This window comes from Leuresthes tenuis, unplaced genomic scaffold (assembly GCF_036924035.1).
Source record: "Leuresthes tenuis unplaced genomic scaffold, fLeuTen1.0.hap1 SCAF_21, whole genome shotgun sequence".
Taxonomy (NCBI): Eukaryota; Metazoa; Chordata; class Actinopteri; order Atheriniformes; family Atherinopsidae; genus Leuresthes; species Leuresthes tenuis.
Window position 1 is genome coordinate 18,899,544 of NW_027325375.1, and position 13,516 is coordinate 18,913,059.

The following is a 13,516-nucleotide window of genomic DNA, read 5'->3' on the forward strand; positions in this document are numbered from 1 at the left end:
CGTCACATTAGTGAAGAAAAAGATGCTCCAACTCCCCTTTAAATGTGACTTTAGCATTAAGTTGTACTCTGTGGCAAACTTTGGCCACACCTAGATCCTGTCCCACTTCCACAAAAAAGGCTTTTTTTTCTTTTTTTTTTTTTTTTACATTTTTTTTCTCTTCTTTGTGGTGCGTTTGTTTGTGAGTCGGCGAGTCCCGGTGGTGTAACCGGAGAGGGGCCTCAGTGAGAGGGAATGCAGGACTGCAATGGAGCACAATGCAATACAGGTAAAGCCGATATAATTTCCAAATAAATGTCGATTAGTGCCACTCGGTCCCGGCGATTTTCTGACCTGTTGACGGGGTAATATTTTACAAGCGTGTCGGTGTGAATTTAAGCTAAAATTCGCGTCTAATTTAATTTAGTTTGGCCATGTCGTATTGATTGTTTTCCCATATCAGGCAAACCCAGGCACCGAGAGTTGCTCTGACTGCAATTACAACTTTATTCAGCCAGGCTCAACTTTTTTTCCCCCCCGGAGGTGGAAAATAAACGGCTGATATTTGTATTTTTCGGGGGAAATGTTCGGCTGTGACTCTGAGCTGTCGCCTTCGCTCATATCGAAGGCACAGCCGTTAAATTCCAGTTTAATATTTCTGATATTTTCGCCGTGTTAATGATTAATTTCTTTGTGTGTGTGTCGTGTCGACAGTCTCTTCCCCCAGCTACCAACCCCCACCCTCACCAACCACCACATTAGCTAAATAAAATTAAAATTTTTGGCCGTTTGCCTGCCTGAAAATATCAGGAAACTTTTCGGCTCGTCCGCATTTTCAGCAGAAAACGTCGAGCCGCCGCGTCGCCAGTCTCCATTTTAAAAAAAATTAATTTCACCGACGTGATATTAAAGATTGAAATATTTTTTTTCGACAAGGACTAGGTGGAGCAGCAGTTGTGGTGCTTATAATAGGAAGCATATTGATATTATTATCAAATCCCACCCGACATTTTGTCTCCAGTGTAATTGGCACAGTTTAAGGAGGAATGCTGATATTGTGTGAAGGGGAAATGTGGAGTTTTTTTGTACTTGAAATAACGAGGATTAGTCCTGTGTTAAACCCAGGAAACATCCAGAGTACAAACAGCGAGGGCAATGTGTGCTGTGCCCGCAATAAAAACTCATTTATTTGGACAGAAATCACCCATGTGTGCCGTGGAGAATATTTGATATTCCAGTGGTGCCTGTATATATTTTTTTGATATCTCTGTTTAAATATTAATTTATTGCAGCATTGGGAGTTTTTTTTTTTGTTTTGTTTGTTTGTTTTCCCCAGAGGTGAACTTGTAAGCTTTTTCAATAACAGGATATACCCAAGGTCAATAGTGTTGGCTGTGTATTTGGATTATATTTATTTATTTATTGTGCAAAGCAAGAGACATTTTATTATTTATATTCTTGTGTTTTTCCCCCTCTTCCTCTTCCTGAAAACTGTGTGTGTGTATATAGATATATCAATATCTTTATATATAGAGAGATATAGATATCTCTCTCTCTCTTTCTCTCTCTTTCTATATATATATAGATATATATAATCTTACTGCATTATTCTCAGAAATATCACGAGAACTGAGGCAGGCATGGTGCAGATTAAGGGTTTCCATCTTAAATTCCTGTGTGTGTTTGTGTGTGTGTGTGTGTTCACATTTTAGACAGAGGGCTGCTTCTCACTGCTCAGATTATATTATGTGGCTTTTATTTTCCTGCCTGCCACTAGGCTGGAGCAATGCTTCAGCTGGCCCTCCCCCAGGCCTGAAAAAAATAAAAAAAATAAAAAGAATAGACTGGAGCTCTGTGATATCCATACAGCACAGCCATACTGCATAATAGCATGTTTATGACCTGGTACGCTCGCTTCATGCCAGTATTTATCCAGTAATCTCACTGTAATTACGCTGAAATACGTGCAAACTGCGCCTGCACGCCTCGATGCTGGAATTCTGTCACTTTGTTCTCGTCTCTCTTTGTTTTTCTGCTCATAACTACAGCTTAAAGGATTAATTGATTAGTTAATCACCAGCAAAATGAGCCACGGTGATGGTGGTTGCTGGCTGTGGTTCGTGAAATGGAGCTGATGAGTGAATTTAACTGGTTGTTCTGGTGCATTAGTTAAGTGGGAAGATGTTTTTTTTTTCTTTTAGAACCAATGAAACAAAAGTACGTCCATGAAAAGTTTATTGATTACCTGCAATTTTCATGAAAGGTTTAGCAACCTGTCATCAAAAAGCTCCAAATGATTGGCACATTATTCTACCTCCGTGTCCTTTATCGATGATAATTTGATCAGATGGTGGACAAACGGCAACTCAGTGTTTAAGAGTTTAATTCTGGACTTGTCAAATTAAACTAAAGCAACATTTTCCTGGTTATGCACAGAAAATTGACGGGGTTAGTTGGATTTGGGGGAAAACTTTGATAAGCAATTCAACGATCCCGGAGCAAGAATGTGGAAGTTTTTGGTGTGTTCGGCTCTTAAAGTGTGAACTTTACCACACATTGTTTGTTGTTTCCAGTCATTTCCCGGCTTGTGTTTCTTTAAAAAGTATCAGATTCGAAGATGAACAAATCAGATGTTGGACAAAAAAAGTTCAGAAGTGAAGAGTTCAATGACCGGTTTGGCAAAAACGAACAAAAGGAAGAAAAAGAAAAAAAATTATCTGCATGTGACTTGTCAATTATGACGTTTATGACGTTTTTCTAGTTCTACACTGAAAAGTGATTAAAACTGACAGGATTAGTGCGATAGAAAGCTGATCAGGAAGGCTTTTATAAACCGTTCAACAATCCCAAAGGAAGCCTGTGAAATGTTTTGGGGTTCGGCCTATTAAAATGTGAACTTAACCTCCACACATTTTTCATCGTTTCCATGATTTCCCAGCTCATATTTCTCAAAAAAGTATCAAATTTGATGATAAACTAATCGGATAGTGGACAAAAAGTTTAGAAGTGAAGAGCTTAATCAGCAAAATAAACAAAATAATACCAAATTTCTTTAGTTTAATTGTGAAATAATGTAGCATTTTGCTTGTTATACATATATTAGTGGGGTAGTTGGATGGAAAATGAGTCAAGAACACTTCCATGAGTAATCTTAGTGTCCTGAAAACAAGTTAAGTTTAGTGGGGGTGTTTTTGTTCTTTTAGTGTTCTTTTCATTTACTTTGTGTCTTGACTTGTTATCAGAAAAGTTGGAGCTTTGACCATCAAGTCAGCAAACATGACAGAAATCCCACAGTTGCTGTCACATTTCATTGAGAATACTTCTCCATGAAGTTTTCTTCCTCCTGTGTAACCAACCAGAGCTTTACTGATTAACACATTCATCAGCTGACACAGAATTGATCATTTCTGAAGCAAAAAATGTAAGATTTTTGTCGAATTTGAGCTAAAATCACTTCACGTTCTCTTGTAATATCAGTGATTCTTGATGTTGTGAATAAGTTTAGTTCCACCTTGATAACAGACCAACAGAGAACGGCTTTTTTAAGATGACTTATCTCGCTCCAAATGTGAATTTTCACCTCAATCCCCCTTTCAGATTAAACTGAATATTTTCATAGACTTGACCAAAAAGCTAAAAAAAAACCATTGAAGTTTTTTTGTGTCCTGTTGATCTACAAGAAGATTAGTGAACACATTTTATCCGACTTCATACGTTTCTCTGTCGTTAAGATTTAAGAGCTGATGTTGTCTCTCTGGAGCTCATAAATGACTTTTATGTGTCATAATGTGATCTCTTCTGTTTGTTTACTCATTTAGAGTCCTGTTAATGTCTCATATAATTGTTTTTAGGGCCTTGTAGTCGTACTTTTTTGCACAATATATAAAAAATACTTCATAGCTCGTCCCACCAGTGTTTTCACAACAGGCTCAGAGTGGCCTTTAAAAACTTTTATATTAAAATGCTGATTAAAATACAATGATATTGGTTGACATGTCGTAATGAGGATGATTAACTCAAAGAGTAACAACACATCAATATTCCAGCAAGGGCTCATGTTAAGGAATATAATATCATCGGATTCTTTAAGTTTTATCATAGTGCTGTTGTAATACTTTTAGATATTTGTAATATCACTGTGGTGCATCATCTTACTTTTAATATTCTTATCAACAGGTCACATTGTGTCCAAAGTAAGAAGTAGTTTCTGTGTTATAACGAAGCTGCCTGTAACATATCTAACAGTGTTAGATACTCTGAAAGTTCTTAGTCTTAAACACGTATTTATTAGTGTTGTGGAACATCTGTAGTGTTGTGGCAGTGTAACATTGAAATGATTTAAAAGTCATTTTCTGACAGGGGTTGTGTTTTATTGCTCCTTGGTGGTCATTTATTTGATCTGAATCGCACATTTAACACCGACACACAACAAATCCAGACTTCTGGAGCGAGTTTGGTGAATTTTTAATGATTATTGGACGTTTTCGTGCTGATTCATAACCTTAATGTTTTGTCTAATTGTGTGAGCGGGGATCTTAAATGTGTCGTATTGTCAGCGTGTGATTATAATGGTGCTGTGATGTTTCCGCGGGGACTGCTGTAATTTCAGTGCTTGCAGCTGAATATAGGGTCAGTCTGACCTTGTCTGCAGCTTTCTGCAGTTACATCTTGATAATAGTCCTCTAATACAACCATAATGTTCCTGCTGGGACTCGGGGAAAGTGACAGTGAGCTCTCCTCGCTTGCTGTTGTTTCTCATTAGTGCTTTTGGTGTTCTGTTTTCCCACAGGTCCTTAAATGTGTCTGCGATACTCCACAGTGACGTAATTAAACACGGTGTCACTGCAGCGTGCACTGGGGGGGGCTCTCTTTTACAACGCAGCAGCCATAGTGTTGCTGTGTGACTCTTCACGTCGCATGTTTATGTTCTTCTGTGACATTTATTCTGAATCTTTCTAAAAATTGATCTGGGCCTGCTGCAGCTGGTCTGCAGAGCTCCGGTGGGTGGGGGGAGGGCTGTCTGTGGTGGGTTATGGGTATTGGGTGGATGGGGGAGGGTGTGCCGGGTGGGGTGGGGGTTGTGGATGATCTACGCAAGAGTGAAAATTTGAGAATATTCTGCATTTAGGCAGCAGGCCGTGAGGCGTTGCAGCAGCTACAGGACGAACAGGAAGGACTGGTTGTTATTGAAAAGCTGTAGTTTAGGAACACACACACCCCTGCTGGGTTTATTTCTGCTGCAGAAAGCAGAGGAAAATTCATGATATACATTTTATTTAGTGAATCTTCTGTCAGGAATAGCAGCTGCATGGCCAGCCACACCCTCGGCTTATACACTGGCTCTTTTATTTCATGTGGATAATAAACTGGGGGAATGTGACCTCTGCCTGATTTACGTCTGAACACATAATATGGAAAAAACTTTGTTCAAGCTGCCCTGCCCTGATGTCTCACTTTGAATATGTTAACAGACGAATTGATAAGCAGAAAATTAATTGAGAAAAAATTCTTTTAGTTCAACGATTCATGGAGGAAACCCTCAGTTTGTGGACATTTTGTTGATAAGATATAATAAAGTTTATAAAGACTCAGCCCTTCAAATCATGAGGGAATTTGCAAGCCATTCATCGAATGCCTAAAGTCTATAAAAATGTCTTTAAATGACTACATTGTTTAAACATTTTAGGACATTTTCAAACATTAATTGCTTCCAGCTTCTCGATATGAGAATTTGCTTCTATTTGTTGCTTAATATCTAAACAGGAACCAGCCACAAGTTTGAATATTTTAATTACCATGATTAAAAAAAACATTTCCTTTTTGTTGCTACTCAGTTGTACTGAATAGTACATTTATTTTAAAAGTTCTAAAACTTTTATTAATAGGGATTCATTTAGTTTTGAAAAATTTTTATGAAAGGTTTAAGGAAAAAATAGGAGCTTAATCTTGATACTTTTTGTGCTTTTTGTGTTCCTCAATGTTTTTAGCTATTCTAACTATAAAAGTTGCTGCTTGTCTTTGTTTATTCTTTGTATTACATCACACCTTTTTGAGTTTGACTTGTAAAAACAAAACATTTCGATTTCTTAACGTATGAGCTGCAATGTCAGTTTATGAAGAAATGTATTTGTCGATTGATACAGAAAATAATTCATTGGTGATTGCAGCCTTAAAGTGAGCTACTAGTCTGAAATCTTGTCTTAATGGTGGCCGTTCATTTTACACACCCACACAAAGACAAACCAGGGAGGAACATGACTCTGTTTGTGGCTTAAGCTGTTTATGCTGGTATCTTAGCGCTGTGGAAAAAGAAGCCAGAAGCATTATTTTGGCTTCAGTCACATGATGAAATTGTGATATTGTTGTAGAAAGATGGTAACCTGATTAAGATCTGGGGCAGCATTTAATATGTATTGTTTTTTTCTCCATAAAACCTAAAACTTTCCGTGTTTTCTGAGCGAGTTCAACTGTGTGAGCGGTCGACGCTGTGTGACATCACCAGCTCACTTGTTGCTAACACCCCAATCCATTCATGATTATTTTAACCACACCTCTCCTCTGCTCCACTTCAACTCTCCAAAAGTTTGACAGCTGATTTATTTTATTCTGTATTTATTCAGGTATTTTTCTTAAATTATTTATAACTGCAGCAATGCTATTTAATTAAGTGTTATTGAATTAAATTGGGTGGGGGACTGTCCACAGAATCATTGATTTCTCGCTGTCTAAAGTGAGTCAGACCGCTGTTTCTCCTCTTTATTCACACATGCCGAACAGAGGAGGCTCAGCCCCGCATCACTGTGTCCTTACAGTGGCAAGGTTAAACTGTTTGGAGCTCCCCTGGGGAGGCCCTTCTAGCCTTTTTGAAGGCCTCTGATCTGTAAGACCAGAATACCTTTGAGATCAATTTTCTGTTGACGTTCCAGAACTTGGACACAACTCGCGCAGTGCTGCGGCTGGCGACCGCAGGAGGTGACCTTCTCCCGAGCAGTCAGCTCTTTTTGATTGATTGGTTTGATTCCTTTGCCACCATCATTTGGTCGAAATCATTTTGCTCCTGAACAGCCCGGAGAAAAAGGGACTAAAAGAGAAATGACGGTAGTGACTTAACTGTCCAGTAAGTTTCTGAAGCTCCAGATAAAAACACAAAATGATGGAGAGCAAAGAAAATATCACTTACTCAAGAAATTATCCCACAATTTAAGTGTAAAGAAGCGGATTAATTAGATCCACGGACGGTTACTCGGTGTAAGCAATTTTATTTCAAGCACATTTGCCAAAAATTGCGTTTTATAATGGTAAATTTTATCGGTGCTTTCATAAAGTCGTATCTTCTCTATTTTCATGAATCTGTTGGAAAATTGTGAGAAAAACAGCCAATGGAATATCACCCAAAAGTGGCGCCTGAAGTCATTGTTTGTCCAATCGACGGTTCAAAACAGAAACGCTTTGGAGTAAAATCGCTGAGGGTGTGACTTCTTTTTCCCCATTCATTGAATGAGGAGCCACGAATCTGCAATGTGACCCCGCCCACATTTCTGCCTGGTACCAGATGACCCACCCGCCCTGTTTACTCCGACTCTGTGTATGCCGAGGTCAGCTCTAATATCGGTGTAATTCAGCCATACAAGTATGTTAGTGTTCTCATTTTCTGTTGTTAGTCAGCCTAATTTGCTCATGATATATCAGATAAAACCAAACATATTCTGCACTTGTTAACCAGGTTGAAAATAAGATTTGTAATGCATGGGGACTTTATAGTAACATTAAAGAATTTAGCGGGTTCGTTTTGCTCTTTGGCTCCCCCTACTGTTGTGGAAGCTGCCATCAATAAAGATCTCCCTGTGAGCCCTGCACATGAACAACCATACACATGGATCTGTTGTCATGTTGAAGAGGCCACAAAGACACCATCAAAAGCATGTGTCAAGTGACTGTAAAAGCATAAAGTTGTGAACTGTGATGTCTCAGTTTCAGGCTCAGGAATGTGCATAACAAAGGCCAGTGTACTTCAGAAGGAGTCAGAAGCACAGTTTGAAGGTTCACAAACTTCTCTAGTGTAGCTTTAAGGAAGAAAATCCCCCTCCCATTTGAAAGCAATAATCTGTTTGCGAAACAGGCCCATGAGTTATTAAGCTCTCCATTTTCTTGTGCCAACAATGATTCTGTGGTGGCTGCTCAGATATTGGAGGCTAAGCTGCTGGTAATAAATAGTTAGTAGTAATCTGAGATGCATTATGAGAAATGGTGGTGAACTGTGGAGCTGTTGATGGAAAATAACCGAAACAATAAAAGAATGATTGCTTTGTTTGCAGGTTATCTGTCCATTTGCTCAGTTAAAGAGTTAAAACTGGGTGGCAGGAGATCGTCTCTGTTATGCTGATATTTGGAAGTTAGATGGACTAAACAGCAGCTTTGTAACGACTGCCTTGAATTCGTTTGGATTTGTGTCGGTTAGAAATATTTGTTTAATATTTCAGGTCGTTTGCAGCTTGTATGTTGCACCCGTGGGGCTGCGGATTACGTTTCATGCAAAGCTGCTGTTTTTATTTTTTTCCTTTACTGGCTTCTAGATGCAAAGAGATCTCAGAGCAGCAGACTCTGCATGATGGATTCGGTATCAGCCAACAGCAGCATTTCCATGGCCGCAGCGGTGTCAGTGCTGAGCTGTAAAAGCAGCGCTGTTATGTCACATAAAACAGCATCTGTGCTTTTTCCTCATCGTATCTTCCTGCTGCTTTTAAAGATTTATGGCTTCAGCAAGAGCCAGAGGAGCCGAGGAAACGTCAAAATCTGTTGTTGTGGTCCTTTCCTGGGATTTGTTGACAGGAATAAAAGAAATGGCGTGGGGCTACATCGTACCGTGTTGCAGGATGGGATGAGGCTGCTGTGGTGTGAGGTTGCCTGTACCTGCTTCCATGGTTACCTGGTTACCTTTTCATTTGTTTGAATAAAAATGTGATCAAAACGAAGGGAAGGGACTGAGGAGAAGAGAAAGATAAGAGACCTTATCTGGAGAAATTTAACTGCAAACAAGATGGTCACCATCTGACTTTTTAGGAGTTTTAAAAACTCTTGTTTTTGTTCCAATTGTTAAACTAAAACTAACAAAGAACTTTGAAAAACAAACAAACACAAACACAAAAGTCTCAGGCACATCGTCTTTTATAAGACAAAGTTTGAAATTTGTTAATTAAAAACAGGACGCTGAAGAGTTCCTTCATACAAAAGAAAGCCTCAGTGCAAGCAAGATCTACCATGTAAACATGACCGTGACCCCTGATTACCCAGAATTCAGCATGGTTGTAAGATAAGTATGTGTGTTTTTCAGTGTGGGCAACTTCAAGAAAATGTAGTAGAGCAGTTTTGATCATTTCTACTCATTCAAGTCTCCTTTTTTGCTTCTTTTTCTTTATTCTTTAAAAAAAAAAATGCATTCAGAGCCATTGTGATGGAAACTTTCCTCTATGTTTAGATGTTTCATATTGTTGGCCAAAAGTTACTGTGTCTCCATCTAAGAATGTAATAGTTGTGACTTTGGTTGTCTTTCATACCGGAGCAAAGTGCTGCTTTAGCTAAACCTCATTCTCAGACTTCACAAAAATAACTTGAACTGAAACTTTGAGCTGTATTTAATGTCATGTGGCAGCTTAGAAGCAAAATGGCAGAAATGATCCCAACATGGAAAAAGCTGACATTATTTTATATTTCCAGTTTTTTTTATTAAATACCTTTATTTTTGTCCTCCATTTTAAATTTCCAGTTATTCAGCTAACCGGTGGCTCACCTTTTCTGTGGATTTTGCAGTAACTGACTAATGTGTGTTGTACTGCAATCTGCTGACTGGAGATCTGTTTCAGAATTCAAAATGACAGCTGATCATCTCTCTGATTGGCAGATACTATCATTTAAGTCATGTTTTTATGTTTTAAATTTTTAAGCATTTGGTTTTTCATTTATTTTTCCCCTGGTTGTCACACTTCCTCAAACAAAGCAGTGAAATCAAAGCGGCTCAGACAGTGTCAGCTTTCAGATGTATGAACCCACTCGAGGTGTGTTTGATTTGTTGTTCAGACGTGTTTACGCCCACAGACATCGCGCTGGTGCTGCTTGTGAAGTAAGACAAACCGAGTGCTCCTCATCAAGCTGAGTATAAACGCACAGGAAGCTTCATGTTAACTGATCTTCAGGTTAAATAAAGACAAACTCAACATGAGATCCATTTTTTTCCTGCCAGTTTGGGGACAAAAAGAAGGACAAGTTCCTACTGAAAGTCGACGTCGGAGCATAATTTTAAAGATGACTTTACACAACAAGCTGCTAATTTTAAAGAGCTGTAATGTAATGATGCACAAGTTGTATTTTTAACTTAGGACACACAGTATGTATTACTTCATCCTGCTCAAAACTAAACTTACAAATAGACTCTAAAAAGCAGCAACTTTATGCCAGTTAAGCTTTTAATTTAAACCCAAAATGGTGGACGTGACGACGGACGAAAAAATCAAGTTTTTACATTTGAGAGCTTGATCAAAAATTCTTTTAAATATATTTACTATTAATATGCAACTTAAAACAACAAGAAAGAAAATAAAGTGATAAAAGTAGAGTTTATTATGTAGAAGCTGCATTATTTTAATAGTAAAAATGTCCTGAAATAAAAACTCTGGTTAATGTTGTCGACCTACATATCTCACATTAATCTATCTGTCCACCATGCTAACTCTGCACCTCAGATTTAACTAATTTACAAGTCGATTCCTCCACATTACAGATGCTAGATGATTAACCAAAGCTAGTGAGTTTTGGACCTCTTTCTGAGAATTGTGTGGCCTCCTTACTGTTCAGCCAGCTGAAATTTAAAACAACAGATTCATATCAGGAAAAATTGCCTTTCAGCTGTTTGTGTGCACATTCATTTAATGAAAGGTTGTACGTGCTTCAGGTTCTCTTAATATTTCCGTGTTATCTTGAAGGAAAAGCAGGTGATTCATCTCATGCAGGCTCACACACGTCCCAGTGTTCAGTCTGTTTGCAGCATCGTGTTTTTGGCTTTTTGTGGCGATTTGTGAGACCAGAAGTTATTTTTAGTCAACATGAGCGGTTGTAAAGACGCTTTTGCTCTTCTTCAGCAGTCCAAGGAGTTCATTTTTAGCGTCTCCTCTCTTAGTGGGTTAATATATTACAGTATTTTGCTCTGAATGCAGTTTTTACTTGTGAAAATGGAAGATGGTGCAACGTCATCATCAGAGGTGGTGATGCAAGAGATGGATTCTGCAGAATTTATGGTCGAACACACCCTCAAACACACAGAGAGGGCACAGTGACACAGAAGTCTTTCATCTTAACTCCATTGTTCTCATCACTGAGCTATTCTCCCAGAGCTGTGACTGAATATAGAAATATACATTTTAAAATGACTCTACCCTGTAGAGTGTGCTTTTATTGGTGTCAGAGAAATATCTCAACATGCCACTTTGGGCATTTCCTGCCTGTGAACCTGAATACAGCCACAGTATTTCTATTTGACACGAGGCAGGTTACGTTGACAGCATCAATAGTAATTTCAGTTAAAAGAAAGGCTTTATGTAAAATGAGTGCAACCATTACGGTCTTTGCAGGGCTTGTAGAAGACGGTTCATTTGCAGACCTGGTCCCTGGTGAGGCTTTTATGGGGAACATGAAAAAAAAACAAGCTAAATAACTCAGAAAAGCATACACAGAGCAACATTGTCAAGACCCATAAACCAAGAAGTGGGGAAAGAAAAAAGGGAATAAACCAGTATATCACTGTGTGCTGTGTACATCTCAATGTTTTCAACTCTATTATTTTCATTCTCGTCAGAAAAATGTTCCAAAGCCGAATAAAAAGGATTCTCCGCATGTCGTATATCTCGCTGGTTTAGTCTTTTTGTGGCTCATTTTCCTGACTGGCCATGGAGCCGTAATCACATTTAAAAAATCTGCTTTATAAATTAAGCAATTCTATATCATCAAAGCTTGATAATGGATACTTTTCTCCTCAGCTGTGCTATTTTATTGGCTAAAGATGTTTTTGTTCAACGATATCAGAAGCTGATCAATTGATGTCGAATGGTGAATGGTTTTATGCTTCTGGACAGTTTCCTGAACAGGAGCCTGAAATTTTAGTTGGGAATCCAAAACGACACTGAAATATTTGAGCTAATTACAGTTTCACTTTGATCACTCTGATCAGTTAAAACTGTAAAAGCATCGCACGCACTTTGCTGCTGATTGTAAATCACATTCAGTCAGTTTTTGTACAGAAATTTGTCTTATGTCAAGAATATGCTTTTTATGGTTTTTTGATCACTGGTTCTGAAAAAGGGAAAGAAAAAATTTGAAAATGTTTACCAGTCGCCTTCGTGTTGGGGCGTGTAAACATGGTGCCATAATATTTGAGGATGTGCATAAACGACCTCCCGAAGGAACACAAAGCAGCCATGATAAACATGCGTATCCACACTTAAAAGCAAGTATATTCCTGGCTTTAAGCTACTGTGAAATTCCATGGGAAGTTAAAGAGCAGTGGTCCTATGATAGAACCTTGTGGTATGCATATTTTGCTATTTTAAAAAAGTAACTGTCATCGCTTTGAGTTTGACGTGTTGTTCCCAACATTCCTGGTACGATTTAAACTGTTTAAGAACTTGTTAACAGCTTAGTGAATGTGTTCTGTTGCCACAATGATGTCAAACAAAAAAACAAAGAAAGTTCAGAAAGAAATATCGCGCTCCCAGTTTTTGATGTTTGCTCAGACATTTTACTCAGGAGCTTCAAACTCCTTAACAGATTTAAGTACTTATCTGTGGTCAACCTACAGAGCTCAGTAGATGCAGAAGCATCAAACTGCCTGTTAACGGTCTTCCTCTCTTTCAGTGGTTGGGTGCTCCCTCCTGCCAGCGAGGCAGCTACGCCTTCTACAAGTCGGTGAGCAGCAGAGCTGAGCCTGACGGGCCGGTCCAGGTGTGGAAGCTTGGGGAGTTTTACTTCATCCGCTGTGGCCCACAGGATCCCGTGTGCATCGCTGAGGTGAGATACCAGAGTTATCACCTGACTCCTGCAGCTCCTCTCAGCTTTGCAGCTTCATGTTTTCGTTCACTCGCTCTGTTTTCATTATGATGTTTTAGATCAAATGTTCATATGATTCTCCAGGAGGTGATAATACTTAGATGTTTTCGAGTAATGTTTCTCAATCCCTGAGGTTCAGTTCATTCAGGTGCTGACTAATAACTGAAGTGGAGAATTTTCAGGAGGTGCTCCATCATTTAGAGCTACAGCTGATGAGCTGTTCAACAATGTAGAAGAAACAAGTCAAACACAAATCATGCTCGCAGTGTCTGGTCATCTGAAACCAGGAGCAGCATTTATCTGTGCATTTGTTGCTAAGTCACACATTACTATCCAAAAGTCTTGAGTCACCCTTCATTTCTTTATATAGTTACAGGAAAACGGCAAATCTCCTTTAAGTAGTCTTCAGGAATAGTTCTCCAGGCTCCTTGAAGGACATCCCAAA

General features: G+C 38.8%; 1 protein-coding gene across 1 annotated transcript in view; it reads left to right on the forward strand.

The window, feature by feature from the left end:
- The first annotated feature begins 76 nt into the window (after positions 1-76).
- The window catches only part of LOC140279250 (uncharacterized), a 41,874-nt gene continuing 28,434 nt past the window's right edge, over positions 77-13,516 (forward strand). The window contains exons 1-2 of the mRNA XM_072374361.1: positions 77-268; positions 12,880-13,032. Of these exons, the coding sequence (XP_072230462.1) occupies positions 248-268; positions 12,880-13,032 (174 nt within the window). The 5' untranslated portion in view covers positions 77-247. The remainder of the gene's footprint in view (positions 269-12,879; positions 13,033-13,516) is intronic.